The 21788-nt window shown below is 52.4% G+C and overlaps 1 protein-coding gene across 2 annotated transcripts in view; it reads left to right on the top strand.

The window, feature by feature from the left end:
- Nucleotides 1–2832: 2832 nt before the first annotated feature.
- Nucleotides 2833–21788, top strand: part of Sult2b1 (sulfotransferase family 2B member 1) — a 28403-nt gene continuing 9447 nt past the window's right edge. The window contains exons 1-2 of one of the 2 annotated variants that reach the window (XM_021640373.2): nucleotides 2833–3055; nucleotides 20007–20149. In XM_021640373.2, the coding sequence (XP_021496048.1) occupies nucleotides 2994–3055; nucleotides 20007–20149 (205 nt within the window). In that variant the 5' untranslated portion in view covers nucleotides 2833–2993. Of the gene's footprint in view, nucleotides 3056–19402; nucleotides 19575–20006; nucleotides 20150–21788 lie in introns of those variants that run through there. The other variant, XM_060378975.1, reaches the window with a different exon arrangement.

Here is a 21788-nt window from a genome sequence, read left to right on the forward strand (position 1 = left end):
GGGCAGGTGGACGAATGATGGACAGACCAATTGGGGTAGAGAGGTGGGTGAATGTGTGGATGGGATGAGCTGATGGATAGATGGCTGGCTGTGGGGGGGGCAGGTTGATAAACTGAAAGATGGCTCTCTAGGAAGAGAAACATGGCTCATCAGGAAAGAGCACCCAGAGGACCCAGCTTCAATTCCCAGCACACCCGATGGCTTCCAAGCACCTACAGCTCCAGTCTCCAGGAATCTGATCCTTTCTTCTGGCTTCCTTGGGTACCAGGCATAGATGGGATGCACAGACAGACATGCAGACAAAACAGTCATGCACATGAAATAAAATTGAAAAAATATCAATATCTAAATGAATGGTGGCAGATCCATGCTTGGGTCTGTGACCAGATGGGTGAGTGCAAAGATGGTCAGGTGGATGGACGGTGGGAGAGTGGGAATGTGAATGGATGGATAAATGGGTGGAAAGATGGAGGATGGATGGACGATATGGTGTGTTGGAGTGGATGGGTGAAGGAAGTGGAGGGTGTGTGTGGGGGTGGGTGTGTGAGCAGAGGTGGTCAGACTGGTTGGTGGGTGTATGTATGTCTGGGTAAGTAGACACATGATGGGAATATGGTCGGATGAGAATTTGTGGTATCAGATGAATCGGTTAGTGGACGAATGGATGATTGGATTGGTTGGTGGGTTCCTTGGTTAGTAGGTGATTAGATGGATGGGTGAGTGGGAGGATAGATGGGTGGATAAGTCAGTGAGTAGATGGATTGATTTATTGACAGGTGGTTGAGTGGATGAACGGATGAACGGGTAAAAGGGCTTGGTGGGGATATAGGTGGATAGATGAATGGGTACATGGGTAGAGAGATGCACCAAGGGCAGGTAGATGGATGGGTGAAGAAATGGATGCATTGGTGGGTGGCTGCACATATGGATCAGTGAGTGCATGGATGGACAAGTGAATGGGTGGATGGATGGACGGATGGATGGATGGATGGATGGTGGCTAGGTAGACGGCTGGATGGCTAGGTGAACGGTTGGATATATGAAAGGGATAATGGGTAGATGGATGGTGAATGGATGGATGGTGGAATCAGTGTGGGTGAAGGGTGTGTGGGTGGATTGGTAGAGTCACAGATGGACTGATAAAATGGGTATATGAGTAGACGGGTGTATCCATGGAGGTATGAATGAATGGTGAGCGAGTAGGTGGCTGTGTAGATGGGTGAGTAGATTCATGGATGGATGGATGGATGAGTAGATAGACTGAAGTGTTAGTAGATCTCTGATTGGATGGGTAGGAGCTGGATGGGCGGGTGGATAGATGGAGGGGTGGAGGGTAGATGAGCAGAGTGCAGATGAATGAATGAATAAGTCGGTAGATACGTGAATGAGTGAATCAATATGGATGGATGGGTACATGGATGGCTTGGTAGAGGAATGAATGGATGGGTGGGTGGATGTCGTGTGGATGTGAGGTGCACACATTGATGGATGGACAGATGGTAGAGGAGTGGGTGAGTGGGTGGGTGAGTGGGTAGATGCACAGATAGATTAATGAACAGGACTGGATATATTGGAGTGTGAATGATGAATGAATGGATGGAGAGGTAAGAGGGTGGATAGACGAGTGGGAGGATGAGTGTGTGTGTGGGTGGGTGATTTGTGAATGATGAATGAATGGATGGAGAGGAGGAGGGTGGATAGACGAGTGGGAGGATGAGTGTGTGTGTGGGTGGGTGATTTGTGAATGGATGGGTGAACGCTTAGGTGGAGGTGTATTAATCAGCTTTCATTAACGTAAGAAAATCCTGGAGGCAGGGTGTTTTATAAAGAAAAAGTTGGTTTGGGCTCCCAGATCTGGAAGGACCAGGTCTAAACATAGACTTATGCATGTGGTTTCATGCCAGCATCTCTCACTGCGGGTGTGAGTGCAGAGTTCTTTGTCCTGTGATCGGCTTCCTCTCCTAAAGCCACCTGGATGCTGGGGGGAGCCCTCCACCTTGGTGACCTAGTCCCTTCCCAAAGCCCCACCTCTGCACGTCATGGCTGGATTAAGTTTCCTCGTAATACCAGCAACAAAAGACTTTGCGGCTTGAACCCTTCCAGAGAAGAAATTGTATTCACACCAAAGCAGGTGGTGGGCTGGGGGGGTGCTCGGCGGGGGGTCTGCTCCTCCACCCACCCCAGGTGGCCTGAGGCCCTTCCTCTGCCACGGCCTGAGGCGCTCCTCCACTTGCTCTGCTCCTGCGTCTCTGGCAGTAAGCGACGGACATAGGACACCCCAAGCACTTCCCTGGGAAGCTATAGCTGATACACAGGAACTGTCCTTGTGAGGTAGATGATAAAAAGAGTATATAGGAAGAGTGTGTCTGCCTCTGGGTCTCCCTCAGTCTGTTCTTCTGTGCCTCTCCCTGTGTCTCTCTCATTGTCTTTGCATCTCTATATTCCAGTCTCTCGCTGTCTCTGTGTGTTCCTGACTCTCTGTGTATCTCTGCATCCCTGTCTCTTTCGGTCTCTGACGCGCGCGCTCTCTCTTTCCTTATTTCCGACCGCAATCCCTTTGTCCCGCCCTGGCTGCATCCCTGTGTCTCTTGTCTCTCCCTCTTACAAAACCAGCCCGCGAGGTGAATCCTGCTCTCCCTCTGCCTGCCCAGTGCTCAGCGCGGCGGCTCAGGGGCAGGAGGCGCTCGGCAAAAGTTTCCAAGTGAAGCGAAGCCGTGTGAGCCGCTGGCCGGAGCCAGGCTGGGCTGCAGTGGCCGCTCGGGGCCGGAACTCCCCACGGCTGGCCCTGGACTCTGGTCCTGTGGAGCCTCCACCCTCGCCCTGGGAGGGCACCAGCCTCTCCCTCCCTGCCGCCGGCAGGAGGCGTGGGCAGCAGCTGGGAGAACCGGCTGTGCCCCTCCCCTGGGCCGGCCTGGTAGGCACCTGGCACTAGCGGGCGCGGCAGACGCTGCGCACCTGGCCCCGACGCCCGGCTCGCTCCTGCCCTGCCCGCCATGGACGGGCCACGGCCCCTGGCCCTGTGGGGCTCATTTGAGGACACTCTCTCCGAAATGAGGTGAGGCGGCTTGCCAGGGCCTGGGGAAGGAGGGGACTGGCGATGGCCAGGGAGGGACCCTCACTGGATTCAGTCACGGGATGCCTCTCTCGCGCTCCGGTTGTTCTGTCTTGGGGCGGGGGGCAGGGCCTCTGGTAACCTAAATTGGGTAAGGGGAACCGGAAGCCTGGTCCCCAGAAGCTGCAAAAGATTAAGGTTGCAGGATCAGCTGAATCTCGTCTGTGCCAACTCCATTTGGGAGACATCACAGAGCGCGTGATGCTCACAGAGGGGAAAGGGGGTCTGGAACGCCAAGAGGGCTGAGAGAGATTAGGGCCGACCTCTATCCTCGTGAAGGCAGTGTGCATAGTTCCTCTGTCCCTGAAGAGGAGTCAGGCACTCGGAGCACCCACTTACCAGATGGAGAAACTGAGGTTGGGCAGGAAAGTGTCCTGATTACAGAACCCCCAAGCCTTTGGGAGCCTTTCCACACCGCTCCCTTTGGCTTCACGTCTCATCTGAGTAAACCGAATTCCCGAGCTTCTGGCCTCACCATCAACCCTGGTGTCTTACCTCCTCCCCTGCCCTCCCACGACCCTCTGGTACCCTGCGCTGTAAGGAGGGGGACAGCTAAGCCCTGTCCCCTCCCCGGTTGCTTCACTCCAATATGGTACTGTTCCAAGTCCTCCCTTCCCCTGCCTCCGCCAAGAAGCAGGGTGTGGAGAGGCATAGAGGAACCCAGGCTCTGGGGACCAGGTGCTTGAGTCCTGCTTGCTGTGTGAGCTGGACAAGCTTCCCAGCATCCCTGGTTGAACATTCTCTTCTCTGGCCTCTCTTCAACCCTCCCCCGACCTGGCACCTTTCTCTGAGCTCCTGCCCAACTGTGCCACCAAGTCTCTGGAATGACTGTTCTCTGAAAGTGACATCACTTGCTCTCTCAGCACCTCTGTATTGTCCTCCTGTGGTCCTCACAGCCCTGCTCTCCACTTCCCCTGGGGTCTCCGAGGCCTGTCAGTCCCTGCAGCGCACCTGGCTCATCATCCCCTCTAGAGCCATCCCAGCCTCCCCAACCCCAGAGGTCCAGAGCTGCCTCACCAGTCCTGACAGCCACACTGTGACTCCAACATCCAGGCCCCTCCTGGCCCCACCCCTACCTCCACCACTCTCCTCCTCCATGGCATTCCATTCACCCACGACTTCGGGTTCCCTGGTCACACCTCACTCTTCTCTGCCACAGTACCTTTGCACATCCAGTTTTTTTCTTTTGTAGCGACTCCAGAAAAGTTCATTTCTAAATCCCATGTCCACCGCTGTCCCCTGCTTTAGCATCTTCTGTGGCTTCCCAGGGCCTAGGGCAATGGCCTCCAAAGATGTTTTAAGGTTTAGAATCGTTTTGTTCACAAAGAATTTCCATAGCTAGGAAAGGACGGATCTGGTCTGAGGTGGAAGCCGGTCTGGCCCTGTCATCTGCTCCCCACACCCCGGTGCCCCTCTTTCTCCGATCATGTGAGCTCCCTTCGCTTCTTCCTTCACCGGTGGCCACAGCCCACCTCTGGGCCTGTGTGCTTTGCTTGCCCTCTCTCCTGGCCACCTCTGCTCTCTCTTTTACTGACCAAATGTTTCTTGGGGTTAGAGATGTAATTGTGAATTTCAAACCTCGGCTGTTTGGGGCTCCTGGAGGGGACTGGGAGTGACAGATCCATAGAATGCAGATTGCTATGGTTCATCTTCAGCTCTATCCTGTCCTGGGCCTGTCAGGAGATCAGAACAAGGGCCAAGAATGAATGAATTGAAGTGAGATTAGGAAACCTTTGATCTTGGAGTGAGTCAGGCCTGCAGGAGGGGCCAGGCGTTGGGGGCAGAGGGCATCCACACAATCCCATTGGGCAAAGGGCAGCACCTCATCCCACCACGCCCCAGAGGCGCAACAAATGATTCCATTTTTAATCCTCCAAAACATGAGCAGGTGAGCCAATAGCTTTTCTAGATTATGGGTCATGTGACAACACAAACTGTCCAGGATTTAATTTGTCCGGTATTTAATTTAACGCTTTAGGACAATCAGCAAGGGGCAGCCCTTGCAAGGCTCTAAATAGTGGGGTTGGCTGTGAGTGTCTCTTTGTGAATGCATTTCTCACAGCCTCACGTGGATCTGGAGGACTGTGAAGGACAGAATAGGCCTGGAGGCATGGTTTAGCCTAAGTGCTTGCCTAGCGTGAACCCTTGCACCACAGCAACCAGGGATCCCGGTGCTCTGGAGATGGGGTGAGAGGATGAAGAGGTCAAGATCATCCTTGGCTACATAGTGAGCTCAAGGCCAGACTGGGCTACATGAGGACCTTGTCTTTAAAAAGCAAAAAACAAAAAAAGGTGGCTGGGCTATGGAGTCAGAAGCCTTTAGTCCCAGCACTCAGGAGACAGAGGCAGGCAGATCTCTGTGAGTTCAAGGGCAGCCTGGTCTACAAAGTGAGCTCCAGGAGAGCCAGGCATACACAAAGAAACCCTGCCTTGAAAAACCAACGAGTGAATGAGAGAAGAGAGAGAGAGAGAGGTTAAGAGGGTTGCCTAAAGTCATCCACATGCAATTAACCTCAGAAAGCAAAAGGTCTCCTGCCCTGGATTTGGGTATGAGCAAGGTGGGAAGAAACGGAGCTGGAAGGACGTAGTCCTCCCTAGCCAGGAGGCTCAGTGAGCACTCCCCAGGGAGTTCCACACATCCTATGGGAAGGTGTAAGGCAGAAGTGCACCTAGGCAGAGAATGCTTCCCACCCAGCAATCAGGTGCTCCATTTTCCCCTGGTGCTGGATGGTGAACCCTGGGCCTCACACACCCTACACCAAGTGCCCTACTGCTGAGCGCCCCCAGCCTCTGAGGGGGGAACCTACTGCTGAGCCACGCCCCCAGCCTCTGGGGGGGAACCTACTGCTGAGCCACGCCCCCAGCCTCTGGGGGGGACCTACTGCTGAGCCACGCCCCCAGCCTCTGGGGGGGGAACCTACTGCTGAGCCACGCCCCCAGCCTCTGGGGGGGACCTGCTGCTGAGCCACGCCCCCAGCCTCTGGGGGGGGAACCTACTGCTGAGCCACGCCCCCAGCCTTCTCTTTACAAAATTCTTACTGTTTGTTGTTTCTCTGTATGTGCACTTGCATGGGCTTGTGAATGTCACACACTTTGAAGGTCAGAGGGTAACTATGGAGTTAGTTCGCTCCTTGCATCATGTTGTCCTGAGGATGGAGTTCAAGTCATCAGACTTCGCAGCAAATCCACACAGCCACTCCCACCATCTCTTTGCTTTTTATCTGGGGGCATAATCTTGCTAAGTTATCCAGGCTGGCCTTGAACATGGGATTCTCTTGCCCCTGCCTCTTGAACAGTTGGCCCGTCAAGCCTTCCAGGCAGTTTCTAGTCTCCAGTTTTCAGCTCGGCATTGGCAAGCTCTCACACACGGCTCACTTGGGAGGAAACTGGGATCCAACACAGAGTGACTTCAGCACTGAGCCAACACTGTAGCAGGTAGCAGGGAGAGCGCAGGGGCCAGGAGGCGGGGCCAGGCACCCCGAGCTCAAAATGGAGCTGCGGCATCTGAAAAGGGGGTGACACCTGGGTCCTTCCGCCCCATCCCCATCCGGAAGACAGCTGTCATTTCTCAGGGGGACTGAGAGGGGCTATGTGTTTTCTTCAAACACTGATTTATTCATGTGTTTCTGTGTGTGTGTGTGTGTGTGTGTGTGTGTGCGCGCGCGTGTGCGCGTGCACAAGAATGTGGGTGCCCAGAGGCCAGGAGAATCAGATCCCTTGTCTGTAGCCATAGGCAGTTGTATGCTGCCCCAGGTGGCTCTCCAGCTAAGCTCGAATCCTCTGGACAAGCAGTGTGCACTTTCTCTCTCTCTCTCTCTCTCTCTCTCTCTCTCTCTCTCTTTAAACATTTATTTTTTTTGGGGGGAGCAGAGATCCTTTTTTAAAAAATTATATTTACTTTATGTACATTGATATTTTGTTTGCATGTCCGATCCCCTGAACCGGAGTTATAGACAGTTATGAGCTGCCATGTAGGTGCTGGGAATTGAACCCGGTCCTTCAGAAGAGCAGACAGTGCTCTTAACCACTGAGCTATCTCTCTAGCCCCAGTGTGCACTTTCAAACACTGAACCATTCTCCAGCCCTGGTTCTTGGCTTCTGAGACAGGGTCTTATTCTGGAGCCCAGGTTGGTCTTGAACTTACAGCAATTTTCCTGCCTCGGCCTCTCAAGTGCTGGGAAATAACATCCGTGAGTTACCATTCTTAGCTAGTTTGGGGGTTCTATTTCATTTTTCCTACTTCCTTCTCCGTATGCCATTGAGCTCTCTTGAGCCAGGAAGTGGAGGACAGGTGGAGAAAGAGACAGTAGGAGCTGCTGAGAACACAGCCCAGGCAGGCCTGGTCCAGTGCTGTGCACACACCCTGGACGGCTCGCTCCTGTGGACGGCCCGCTCCTGTGGACGGCTCGCTCCTGTGCGGGACACCCACTGGCCCTTCCTTGCCTCTGTTTTTCTCTCTTTGGTCTTCTGTGTGTATTTCAGGATGTGATGTAGGTACTGTGTGCTGGTGCACTCCCCTGTGTGTGTATGTGAAGACTGAGGTTGGCATCTTTCATGTGTTTTTTATCAGACTTTTTTCATTTTTTTTTTTTCAAGACAGGGTTTCTCTGTGTAGCCCTGGCTGTCCTGTACTCACTCTGTAGACCAGGCTGGCCTCAAACTCACAGAGGTCTGCCTGCCTCTGCCTCCCTGAGTGCTGGAGCTATAGGCACTTGCCACCATGCCCGGCATGTTTGACATTTTTTATTTAAGTGAGGTGTGTGTGTGCGCCTGTGTGTACAAGTGCCATGTTTGTACAAGTGCTGTAGGATGCCAGAAGGGGGCACCAGATGCCCTGTAGAGGAGTCACAGGGAGTCTGACCTGACAGAGGTTCTCGGATCCGAACTGTGTCCTTTGCAGGAGCGCCAAGAGCTTTGCACTGCTCAATGTCTGTCGAGCTCCTCTACCTTATTTTTCTGAGACAGTCTCACACAGGAACCGGAGCTCTGCGTTTATAGCGCGTGGGTCAGTCAGAGTCCGGGATCTGCTTCTCTACCCTCCAGAGCACTGACACACACACCTCAGCACTGACACACACACACCTCAGCACTGACACACACCTCAGCACTGACACACACACACACACACCTCAGCACTGACACACACACACACACACCTCAGCACTGACACACACACACACACACACCTCAGCACTCACACACACACACACACCTCAGCACTGACACACACCTCAGCACTGACACACACCTCAGCACTGACACACACACACCTCAGCACTGACACACACACCTCAGCACTGACACACACCTCAGCACTGACACACACACACACACCTCAGCACTGACACACACACACCTCAGCACTGACACACACCTCAGCACTGATACACACCTCAGCACTGATACACACCTCAGCACTGACACACACACACACCTCAGCACTGACACACACACACACACCTCAGCACTGATACACACCTCAGCACTGACACACACACACACCTCAGCACTGATACATACCTCAGCACTGACACACACCTCAGCACTGACACAGACACACACCTCAGCAGTGTATAGACACATACCTGAGTGGGGGCCGAGGTCCAATCTCAGGTACTCAGGCTGGCACAGAAAGTGTTTTGGCCTCTGGACCATCTCCTCAGCTCTAACCCTCTTCACTCTCTTGCTGCAGTGGGTGGGAGGGAGCCCAGGGCTTCTTGCCTGTCACACCGCTGAGCCACACCCCACCCCTACTGAGGGATTCTAGGCAAGGGCCTTGCCACTGGGCCCTGCCTGCAGTCCATCACTGGGAAATTCCGGTCAGTGCCTCTATCAACTCCTCACTTATTTAGACACAGCATGAAGCCCCCAGATAAATGTCTCCTTGAGGCCACAACTAAAATGAGGAGAAGAGGGCTTACAGCTTTCTTGGCATAGAGGAAGTGGAGGCAGGAGGATTGCTGCAAGCCTGAGGGTGGCCTGGGTTAAAAAAGAGACCCTGTCTCAAAGAAAACAAAACCCTAAAATATAAACTACAGTTGCTTCTTTCCCACTGTAGGCCTGAACTGTGTCCGGTGACCAGTCGGGCAGCTGCCCTGCCCGGGGAGGGATTCCATTTGCATGTGACTTCGCGGTGCTCACAGCTCACAGGGCTCAAAGGCCCTGGCTGTTCCCAGCCTGCTCCCTGAGCTTCTCACCGCCAGGACTGACATTAAGTCAGTAGCAGATGGGAAAGACTCAAAGCTTCTCCCCTGTCCCTGCGGTCACCTTTCAAATACCCGGGAGCCACCCGTGGCTGGCGGCTGCGGCATTGGCCAGTGTACTTCGTCCCTGTGAGGTTCAGGCCAGCAGAGGCACTCAGGAAGGGTTTAGTAGATGGGGAAGTATGTCAGAGGCAAGTGGGAAGAGCTGCAGGCAAGAGGCCACCCAGAGACCTGGTGTGGCAGAGCGTGAAACAGTCAGGGACAGACTGAGCCTGACGCGGGCAGGCGGGTAGGCCTCGCAGGCCCTTCAGGGGGACTGATGGCCTGGACGAGGAGCCAGGGGACTTCTCCACACCTCCCAGCCTCTGCCCTCACTTCTCAAACAGGCCAACAGCGTGAGGTTGTACCTGGAAGTCTAACGGAGGTGTCCTGTGTGGCCAATCGGCTAGAGGTTAAGACACCGTTTAAAATTTTGTTTTGCTTTGTTTTATTCTGAGTCAGGGTCTGCGGCACAGGCTGGCCTCCTGCCTTAGTCTCCTGTGTGACCAGACTCATGCTGCTCCACATTGTGTTAGAAATGACGCACCTTACATTCTGGAGTTTGTACTGATCCCTTCCACACGGCTTCTTTCACAAACTGAGGATGAGGCAAACTGCCTTTCCCTGAGCAAAACCAGACAGATACCAGGGAACAGCTTCGAGGGTGACATTCTAGAAAGCCCAAGGCCAGTCTCATTCAGTCTGGGAGGGGCCTGTCACACAGCAGGCTGTCGGGGCTGGTGGGCAGGGCACTGCACAGCTGGGGGTCCTGCCTCCTGAGCAAGGCTGGCACAGGGCCTCCGCTTGTCAAAATCCACAGGATGTCATGATTCAGAATGAAAATGCTTTTTAAAGAACAGGAATGGAAAATTTAGTATGTACGTATGCAAGTATGTGTGTGTGTGTGTGTGTGTTGTTTTTATTTCATGTGTATGGGTGTTTTGCATGTCTGTGCACTGATACACACCTCAGCACTGATACATACCTCAGTTCAACCAGCCCCCACTGTCACAGCTGTGTGTGCCTGGTTCCTACGGAGGGTGTCAGATCCCATGGAACTGGAGTTGCAGGAGGTTGTGAGCCACCGTGTGGGCACTGGGACTTGAACCTGGGTCCCCTGGAAGAACAGCCAGCGCTCCTAACCCCTGAGCTGTTTCTCTACCCTGGAAGAAATCTTTTCATTTAAAAATGAGAAAATGACAGGAGTGAGTGGGGTTTTCTTTACATCACTCAGTGGCGGAGCGCTTGCCTGGAGTCCCCCAGTGAGGCCCTGGGGTGCGGCTCCGTGGCAGAGCTCTGGCTTCACAGGAACCAGGCCCTGAATTCAATTCTACTGTTGCCAAGGGGAAGGGGGTTGAGATGGTGTAGATGGACCTAAAAGTCTTCATGATATACTCACCAGGCAGTAGACAAGATGGAGGGTGTGAGGTTTGAGAGTTGCTGGGAGTGAGAGCAAGGGGAGTCCCAGGGCCAGAGTGAAGCAACTGGAGGGTGAGCACACCGCAAACACACATACACAGCACACACATACACAGCATACACACACACAGCGTACACACACACAGCATACACACACACACAGCGTACACACAGCACACACACACACGTATGTACGCACACATGCACACACGTACTATGTCCAATTCACCAACATATATACACACACAAGCATGCATCTGAAATAGAAAATGATGTTTCAGAATATTCTAAGACTTGAAGAATAGTAAAATAAAGTCCAGGCATGACTGTGATTCGTAGGCCGTCATTTACAGGACTTTGTTTTCCTTCTGTTCGGCTGCGATGGGCTCACGTACTTGAGACTCCTGCTGTGTTTGGTAAAGGTGATTCCAGTGTGTTTAACGGTGTAATTCCTGTAGGCAGCCGGCAACCCCCTAAGTCATGTGCAGGAACAAGGCTGGAAAGCTCAGAAAAAGCCTGCGCAGGGCACTCTGATACAATAAACAGGCTTACACCATGGCGAAGGCCCCTTGTATGCTAGGAGTATGGCAGCCTAGTCAGGTTCCTTCCCGAATTCTATCTCGTCATCACTGGTATATAGTTAGGATGGTATGCACACAGGTACAAATGCACACACAGGCACATCAGAAATGCACGGACACACATCCCTTTCCTGAAGCCCAAACAAAGATGACCTTCACAGTTGGTCACTCTTGAATACATGACATGGTTTCGGGGGGGTGTGACTCACGCTAGACACGTTTACAGCCTGAATACACTTGTCTGGAGTAGCACTGGGAAGCTAACCCAGGACTTTTTGCCGGACCAACGCTCTACCAGCAGCACGTGCTGTCCCTCCTTTTACTTTTTGTTTTCCTTTGTTGTCGTAATTTGTTTTTGTTTGTTTAGATTTTTGTTTGTTTTGTTTTGGTTTTGGTCACAGGGTTTCTCTGTGTAGCCCTGGCTGTCCTGGACTCACTTTGTAGATCAGGCTGGCCTCGAACTCACAGACTACCTCGGCCTCCCAAGTGCTGGGATTAAAGGCGTGCACCTCCATGGCCAGCTGTTTGTGTTTTATATTGTTTTTTGAGGCAAGGTCTGTCTATGTAGACCAGACTGGCCTTGAACTCACAGAGATACACCAGTCTCTGCCACCATGCCAGGCTCCTCTTTTTGTTTTCAGTGAGACCATGGGGTCTCACTGAATCTCCCGGGCTGACCGCTCAGGTGCTGGGATGACAGGCCTGTCCCACCAGCTTCACGCATTTTAACCTGAGGCACACGCACACAGCACAGCTTCTGACCCCACACATTCCAGGCTGATGGAGCTCACTTTGTTTCCAGCTTCTTTATGGCAGCTGCTTGTATACAGTAAACTTGAGAAATATGAAGGAAGGCACCGAGGGTGCAGTCAAGATGGAAACACCCCAAGCATAGGGACACGCCTTTCATCTTGGCATTCTGAGTTCCAGGCCAGTCTGGACTACCATCAAGTTCCAGGACAGCAAGGGCTACACATAGAAACCCTGTCTCAAACAAACAAACAACAACCCCCTCCCCCCGCCAATGAAACATGTTTTTGTGATGGGATGGCGTGAGCGTTTTGCTGAGGACTCAATTCCTCCCTCTCTGGTTCTTCAGTGCCACAGTCAAGACCCTGTGTCCTTCCCTGGGTGCTTTCTCAAGGTCATCTGTGTATTCCCACATCTCAGGGGTGGGGACATGCTTGCTTGTTCATCTCAGCAATATGATGAATGTTGCCCCTCACCCTACTCCCCCTGCTTCTCAAAGGTAGAACTCAATCCCAGTTCCCTTGCTGTAGGGGAAGAAGCCGTGAATGAGGAAGTGCAGAAAGAAAATAGTCACTAAGTAGTAAGTGGTGGCAAAACCATAAACAAGGTGGGAAACTGGGTGGTGGTGCTGCCTGGGCGGGAGCCGGCCATGCCTCACAGACACGCTGGGAATGACTCTCCAGTGAGGTTAAGCCTGTAGATTTTCCCTGGCTCTGGCTAAAGCGTGAGTCATCCTGCTGAGTATGGTTGGGGACGCTGGCGCAGATGCCCTCCACGTAGAGGCAAGCTCGGAGGGGAGCAGGGAGTGAGGAAGGGCATCCTGGCAGGCAAAGCCTAGCTGGCTGGGCCTTGCTGTACACACTGGCCATGGTGTAACCGAAGCTGGCTTGGGGTTGTGAGCTGACCCCAGCGTGAATCAGCAGAAGAGCCTGGCAGCTGTGACAGTGGGGGCTGGTTGAGCTAGGGCTACAGTCTGCCCAGACGCCAGAGTCCACACAGTCTCCTTCTGAGACCCCACAGCCACTTCCTTGCTCCTTAAGGAGTTTCCTCACATCACCTCTTCAGAGGGTGCCTCTGATCTCCTGTGACCAAATGGAAATGTCCCGGTCCAGACCTCCCTGTCAGAGATCAAGCCCATTTCCTCCCCCCTCCCTCTTCCCCTTCTCTCTCCACCTCCTCCCTCTCCTCTTTCTCATCTTCTTCCTTCTTCTTTTCAACTTTCTATAAGACATGATCAGGATGTGTAGCTCAGGCTGGTCTTAAACTTGCAAAATCCTCCTGTCTCAGACTCACATAGCATCACTTCCTGATATTTATAATGGCATCATTTGGAACTGGCTGGATCAATCCCAAGGACAGAAGCTGCTATCGAGATCCTCAGTGCTTTTAGGGCCCCTGGCCTTTGGCCAGGGCTCTTGAAACATCAGTGGGTGAATGACAGACTGGCCACCCTCCGGTGAAGGAGCCTGACCATGTGTTTGGGCGTGTCACAAGCTCCCCGGCAGTAGGGTAGTGGCCTGGTGTGACCTTCTCAAATATCCTGAGGGAGCGAGAGAGGTGCCAGCCATCACTGGAGTAATGGGCGTGAAGGGTTTATCTGAATGAGTCTCCTTAACAGACACCAGCATGGGCTCGAGGTTTAGCTTAGTTGCCTGGCATTCGTGAGGCCCCAAGTTCAACACTGAACAGCACCACTTAGACCTGGTGCACTCTGAAATCCCTGCACTAAGGAGCCTACAGGAGAAGGATGGCTAGGAATTCTTTTTTCAGTTTTTGTTTGGCTTGGCTTGGTTTGGTTTTGGAGACAGGGTTTCTCTGTGTAGCCCCGGCTGTCCTGGACTCAATCTGTAGAGCAGGCTGGCCTGGAACTCATGGAGGTCCATCTGCCTGTGTCTTCCACGTGCTGGGATTACAGGAATGTGCCACCCAGTTTAGAAGAAAGTTTTCATCTCCTGCTGTGCACTGCTGCTTCTTTGGGAGCGTGTGTGTGTGTGTGTGTGTGTGTGTGTGTGTGTGTGTGTGTATGTGTGTGCGCGTGTGCGCGTGTGTGTGTGTGTGTGTCACACTCAGAACTTACTATTTAATGCAGTGGCGTGTGCTCACAGGTCAGAGGACTCACAGGGCTCAGTTCTCTCCCTGCAGGCTCTGGGGATTGGACTCAAGTCATTAGGCCTGGCAGGAAGTGGCTTTCCCTGCTGAGCCATCTTGCCAGCTATCTCTGCCTTCTTTTGAGACAGGTTTTCTCACTGAACCAAAAGACTGTTGATTCACGTAGGCTGTTTGGCAGTGAACTCCAGGGATTGACCTCTAGGGACCTCTAGGACCCAGTGCCTAGTGCTGGGATCCCAGGCACATATGGCAACAGTCCCACCCAGGGCTTTATGTCTCTGCTGGTCATCAAAACAACTCCACATGCTTGTGTGGCAAGCAATTTGCCAAACGTTTTGTTTCTCTTGAACATATGTTATAGCAAGAGGAAGCAATCCTGTTTTAGGAGCTTTGGGTGCATTATACCTCATCCAGGTGTGTTAACACTGATCAGCTTGTAGTGGATTGGGTGCCCTACAGCTAGGGCATCTCTGAGCAGCATGGGTCAATTTTGTGTCTTCCTAACTTGTTGGGTTCAGATCACTCTGCCCTCCATGGCTGTGTAATGTCAGCCAGGTCAGTAAGCCAGGGGTCAGCAAGGTGTTGCTGAGTGAATTCACAAGGTTGGGGAGTGGGGCCTGTGTGGCAAAAATCCCTTTCCTTCATCGGATACTGATGAAGCTCTCTCCCCATTGCAGGCAGTGCTGGGAATATTTTGGAGACATTAACAAAAAAGACAGACCAAAACCAAACAGTTGTTGAGGCTGGAGAGATGGCTCAGCAGTTGGGAGCGCTGGCTGCTCTTGCAGAGGACCTGGGTTCAATTCTCAGCACCCACATGGCAGCGCACAACCTGTCTGTAAGCCCTGTTCGGGGTGAGGGGTGTCTAGCACCCTCTTCTGGCCTCTTCAGGCACTGCATGTGATGCACAGACACACATGAAAGCAAGAACATCCATACATTGAATAAGTTAACCTAAAGAAAATATTTCACTGTTGAAAGCCCCTGGACAAGGAATGTAGCCAGAATATATGACTTGTTCACTTCCACTTAGGAAATCTGGGGCCCTAAGCACCCCAAAATCCAAACTGTTTTAGTGCCAGCGTAGCAGCGCTAGGAGAAGGCTGTGTGCCTGACCTCATAGAGCCAGTCAGACCAAACATGGAGGACTGAAAACGCTGTGTGGAATGTCTTTGGGGCTGTGAAAGGAGTGTGGGAAGCTTCTGTAAACCGGAATTTAGACTCTGCTCGTTTCCCAAGGCATCCAATGTGTGCGTGCAGCTGTTCCAAAACACACATGCCTCATGGGGCTCTCTCAGAGCCCCACATCTTGAGTGAGATGAGACTGTATGCAGCCAGAGCTGTGTGAACAGAACAACCCAGAAGGGAACCAGTGTGCCTGTTGGGAGTGGGGCAGCTGGCTGGAGGAGGTTCAGTGACATCATGGTATGTTCCACACAAGGAGGGCAAGAGCCTGTGGAGGAATTGGCGATAAGGGCACAGCCTGTGTGAAGCCCTGGAGCAGGACTGATCAGTGTGGGAGGGCGAGCCAGGCCAGCGTGTGAGCCAACAGAGGCCCAGAGGGACAGGGCAGATGGGGGTGCCTCATGGGTTCTCACAAGGCTGTGGCTGCTGCTGTCAGTAGGACAGTGCCTCGGGTCCGAGCGTGGGAAGGGCAGAAGCGCCTGGTCCTAGGTGGGTCCTCGCCGGCTGGGAAGAACCACTGTAGGGGCCCTTGGTGGGGGCGGGATTATAAACACGATGGCTGTGGCAGGCTACGGTACAGGTGACGGTGGCTTTTCTTTCTTCCATCTGTCTCCCAACCTGTCCGACTTCAGCTCTTCTTCCTTCTCCACTGCAGGGGCTGAGCTGGCTGCTGTCAGCAGACGAGCCCTCATCACTAGCAGTTCTAATATGGAGACACATCTGTGGCTAATGCCACATGGAATGGGGAAACCACAAGATATAAAACCCAAAGAGGCTGTGTGACCCTAGGGACACAGGTGTCAGAGAGATACCGCAGAGGGGAGAGGCCAGATGGAGGCCAGGCTGGCTTAAGGTGGGGATGAGGAGGGAGTGGGAGGGCTGGCTAGGGGCCCACAGGAGGGTCAGAGGGCTCTTGGAGTCTCAGAGTTCCACACCCTGGCTGGTGAAGTCCTGGTGTACCCAGGGCTGAGGCACAGGCAAGGGAGGGGATGCAAGCACTCTGGGACTTTCATTCTGTCTGTCCTTCATTTAGTCATTCTTTCTTTTGTTCATTTGATTATTCATTCACTCATTCTTCCATTCATTCTCATATTTATTTCTGCTTTGATTCATTTTCTCACCCATTCATTCTTTCATCCTCTCATTCATATATTCGGCCTTCCACTCTCCTTCATTCATTTATCACCCATTTTCTCTCTCACTCGTTCATTTGCTCACTTGTGACTTGAGTGCCAGCAGCCCTGAGCCCTTGCTGCTTGGCCTCTCAGGACGTGAGCTGCATTCAGAGATTTTTTTTTTCTTTTTACTGGTGGAGCAGGGGCCCATGTAATGTTAACTTTTACTTGCCTGATTTAATTGTTGTCTCCAAGGCTAACTGCCTCCATCTGCTAACCTAGGCCTAGTGCCTAGTTCTGGAACCTTCCAGCCTCCATACAATCTTATCTAGGCCTAGAATGTTTTTAGCCTCTGAGACTTACTGCTGAATAACCCCACTCTTTCTCGTTCTTTCTGAACTCTGGCTGGCTGGTTCAACCCAGCTGTTCTAGCTCAAACTCCTCTCCAAGCTGACCAATTTAATCTGACTTCTCCCAGTTTCTCACTGCATAGCTCTGCTCAGCTTCAAACTAATTCTCGCAATCTGTTCTAATCTTCTGGCTTCTTCTCCTCCTCCAGCTCATTCTGTCTTCACCTGTGTCTAGCTTGTTCTCTCTTCAACCTCTCTCTGTAAAACTCTCCTGATAAAATCTGCTTCTGAATTCCACAAACTGAACTACCATGACCTCAGCTCCACTGCACTGCCTGTCGATGCCCTGAGTCAACGAACTGACTGAATAGAACTCAGAGATCTGCATGTCTCCGTCTCCTGAGTGCTGGGAGTAAAGCCGTGTGCCACCATGCCTGGATCTAAGCTTTTTTTTTTTTACCTAAAACTTGCTCTATAGCAGGCTGGTCTTGAATTTAAAGATCTGCTTGTATCTGTCTCCTGGACTAAAGGCGTGTCTGTATTCCAGCCTGATCCTACAGATCTAGAAGGTCTTTGGATGTGATCTTTTGCCAGAGCAGCCACGTTCTGAGTTCACATTCCTCCATAGGCCTGGTGCCCACATTCATTTACCTACTCATCTACGGACCATTTCAGGGTGCCTAAGGGCACGATATCCTTCCCTGGAAGGTGACTCAGTTTCCCTCTCCTGTAATGGGAAAGAAATAGCTCTCCAGGAGCTGCTGAGATCAAAGAGTAAATCATACCTGAGGCTACTGAGTATCTCTCAAGAGCCCAGTACTTAAGATTCATAAACCCTTATAATCCTCAATAAGACTGAAGGCTTGAAGCAGTGCCTCCTGCTGTGTGTTTGTGACACCTGAGGAAACTGAGGCTCAAATAGGCAAGGCAGGTTAGGCTTTGCCATCAGCTAATCTGCCCAGTAACTGTCAACTTACTGAGGGCACGTTGCACCAGAGTGCTGGTCCCCTGCTGTGTGAAATGGTTATTTTTTTAGCTAGCTCAAGGTGATGGGATGTGAGCTCCAAACCAGGCCCCACGCTTACCCCTTACAGTCCTCCTGCAGTCCTTCCTCGTGAAAATTTAACCAACTTCGATATGACACGTTCACATTAGACAGAGTCCTAAGTGTGACGAGGGGGAAGCCCATGTGTAAGTCAGACACCCCAGGCACAGAGAGCTGCCCATAGGGTGATTCACGCATGCTTTATCCTCCGTGTTTCTGAGTTTCACCTGCATGTTCAGAACCAGACTCTCATCATCAACACCATCATTGTTGCTGCTGTTGTTCTAGGGATGGAGCCCAGGGCCTAGTGACATGCAACAGCCATGCCCTCCCCTCCCCTCGCTGGTAGATTCTAGGCAACCATAACCCCAGCCCCTCACCAGGGGATTTTACATTTCAAAGTTCCTACTTTCTTTCTTTTTGAGATATATTTTATTGGTGTGTGTGTGTATGTGTGTGTGTGTGTCTGTATGTATGTATGGGTGCTCATAAACACTAGTAGAGAGCACCAGATGCCCTGAAACTGAAGGCATTTGTGAGCTACGTCATCTAGGTCCTAGATCCGAACTTGGGTCCTCTAAAATAACTGAGCCATCTCTCCAGCCCCTGTTCTTTGGGGGTGGGAGTTGAGACAGGGTTTCTCTGTGTGGCCCTGACTGTCCTGGAACTCTCTCTGTAGGCCAACCAGGCTGGTCTCAAACTCAGAGAGCTACCTGCCTCTGCCTCCTGAGTGCTGGGATTAAAGGTGCATGTTGCCATCTCCCGGCGTCTCCTTTCTCTTTGAGCCTGGGTCTCTGTGTACTTTTGAACTTGGCCTTTAGATTTCAGTCCTCCTGCCTCTACCTCCTTGGGAATGGCTTGGTCCACTGGTCTCCCTCAAAGTGAGGTGTTCTAAGAATAGTTGGTGACATCCACAGTTCTGCCCACCCCAGCCTCCCTGGGTCTCCTGTTCCTTCCATACTGAGAAGGACAGAGATGGGGGAGTGGATCAGCAAGGGCCACATGCAGAGGGCTTTAGTGGGTCACTGATGGCATTCAGTTACTACACAGTGGTGGAGTGTGGGGCTTGCTTCCTGAGAAAAGGCGACATGCATCCGGGGACAGAAGCCAGGACACTGTATCCATGTCTGAGGATGCTCAGTCCCGCCAGCCGAAGATGCGGCGCGGATGTCGCTGCCAGAACAGCAGATGTAGCTGCTCTTAGGAGCGGTTAGTGGGAGCTTGTTCTTCAAAGTGAGGCAGTATGCTGTGGTTTCTTTTTTCCCTCGAAACATGAATCCAAGGATCGTAGCTCGGTGGCAGGACAATGGGCTAATGTGCCAGCACCAAGGCTCAACCTCACTAAAAAATTTTTACACAAAACATCTGTCCTAGATGAGCCTGGTGTCCCAGATCTGTCATCCTAGTTCTTAGGAGGCTGAGACACAAGAATCAAAACCAGCCGGAAGAACTAAGCGAGACCCTGTCTTAACACGCTAAAAGAGGTTTGTGGGCGTGGCTCTGTGGTAGAGCGCCTGCCTAGAATCCCCCTGCGCGGGGCTGGCAGGACAGTTCCCGAACCGTTCTGGAAGCCCTAGGTTCAGTCTTCTCTTTGGAAACCCGGTTTCGTGGCTGCGTAAGCGCGTCATGGCTTTAGGAAAAGCAGCCGGATCGTTTTAGCTTCTCGGTGAGTCACTGCGGGTTTTCACGTGGGCTCTGCAGCGTGCGGCGTGGGCGGGGCACCTGCCACCTTTGGCTTGAGTTCCTCTTTCGCAAAACGGCCTGGTGATGCGGTGTCGCCCTCCAGGGTTGGGATGGGGAATGAACATCCCAGTAGGGAGGGTACTTGAGCTTCACTCTGCAGCCATGAAGTACCCTGCCTGCTGCCAGCTGCGTGGCTCTGGGCAGTCACTCCCGCCCTCTGTGCCCAGCTTCCTATACCCAGAATATGACGATAATAAACATGACATCATGGGATTGTTGTGGCGACGCTGAAGCCGACCCACTTTTCAGACGGACACACACAGAAGGACACGCCTCAGCAGGGTGCCAGCAGAAGAGCCCTGATACTCGCTGCCACCTCCTTGCTCTTCCTTACATGGGTTCCCCCCCCTTACAGCCGGAAGCTGTCGGGTGAATACTTCAGGTACAAAGGCATTCCCTTCCCAGTCGGCATGTACTCACCCGAGAGCCTCAGCCTGGCCGAGAACACTGACAACGTGCGGGATGAGGACATCTTCATTGTCACCTACCCCAAATCAGGTATGTGTGGTGCCAGCCTGGGCTCAGGGGAGGACAGGCGAGGGAAGGGGGAGCCTGCCCAGAGCATCTGAAACTCGCACCTTCCTTTGAACGGTCCCCTAAGTCCCTGCTCCAGGTAGACTCGGGAAGCCTGGCTAGCATTCCGCTCCCCCTGCCCCGGCCACAGCTGCCAGTGTCCGCAAACCTCCCCTGTCCCTTCCGCCTGGCAGCCTTCAGTGGCACCAGCCACTGTGTGATTTGGTGGTTACTCTCTTTCCATGTAGCTCGAGCTGGCTTTGAAGCCCCAGCCCTCCTGCCTCAGTGCCTCAGGTTCTGGGATGGCAGGTGTGTGCCACCAGGCACAGCACCACTGACTAAATCTCTGCTCCCTCGCTGGAAGGCTTCTCTGGGTTTTCCCTGAGAGCTTTGTCTGCCTTGGCCAGTGCTGTATTCTCTGAGCCCAGACCCCTGCCTGCTGCTGTTCGTGGAGGAAGTTTCTCCTCTCCATTGCATCTGGACTCACATGCACAATGTGGCTCAGCTGGCACAGACAAGGAAAGCATGTTCTGCCATTCTTTTCCTTGCTGTGAAAAAACACCCAGACCAACAGCAACCTGGGAAGAAAGGGCCTGTGTGGCTTACACTCCCAGGCCACCATCCACCATGCAGGGAAGTCTGGCCGGGAATTGAAGCAGAAATCAGACAGGACGCTGCTGACTGGCTTGCTCCCCATGGCTTTCTCAGCTAACTCTTTATAAAACCCAGATCCAGGATTGAAGAGATGGCTCAGAGGGTAAGAGCACTGGCTATTCTTCCAAAGGTCCTGAGTTCAGTTCCCAGCAACCACATGGTGGCTCACAACCATCTATAGTGAGATCTTGTGCCCTCTTCTGGCGTGCAGGTGTACAAGCAAAATATTGCACAAGTAATACATAAAATAAATCTTCAAACAAACAAAACCCAAAAAACAAAAACCCTAACCTCCTGTTCAGTGCAGCATGCTGGGCCCTTCTATAGCAATCAAGAATATGCCTGTGGGGGCTGGAGAGATGGCTCAGAGGGTAAGAGCACTGGATGCTCTTCTAGAGGTCCTGAACTCAATTCCCAGCAACCACATGGTGGCTCACAGCCATCTATAATGAGATCTGGTGCCCTCTTCTGGCATCCAGGTGTACATGCAGACAGAACATTGCATACATAATGAATAAAGAAAATTATTTTAAAAAAAATATGCCTGTGGTGGCATATGCCTTTAAACTAAGCACTAAGGAGGCAGGGCATGTGAGTTTGAGGTCAGCCTGGTCTATGTAGCAAATTCCAGGAAGGAAAGAAGGAAAATAAAATCCATGACAGACTGCATTAAGTGAGAGATGAGGGCATTTGTTTAATAATTACAGTTTGTTTGGAGAAAGAACAAGCATTGGGGGTTGATGACTGTCGCAATTTAATGTTGCCAAATAGAACTCAAAACGGTTAGGCAGGTGAGGTCTGCACTGCACAAACAGAGAGGGCAAACTCACCGGGAAAGGGCTTCTGGTGCAGGAGTAACCCCACCCTCTGCAGGGAAATGAACGAACGCCAGGCAGCCGTGAATTGGGGAGTGGGACTTCTCCGCTCCCTTCTACAGGTTCAGGTGCCCCAGAAGTGGTGAGACGTCCTG

The sequence above is a fragment of the Meriones unguiculatus genome, chromosome 1, assembly GCF_030254825.1.
Source record: "Meriones unguiculatus strain TT.TT164.6M chromosome 1, Bangor_MerUng_6.1, whole genome shotgun sequence".
Lineage (NCBI taxonomy): Eukaryota > Metazoa > Chordata > Mammalia > Rodentia > Muridae > Meriones > Meriones unguiculatus.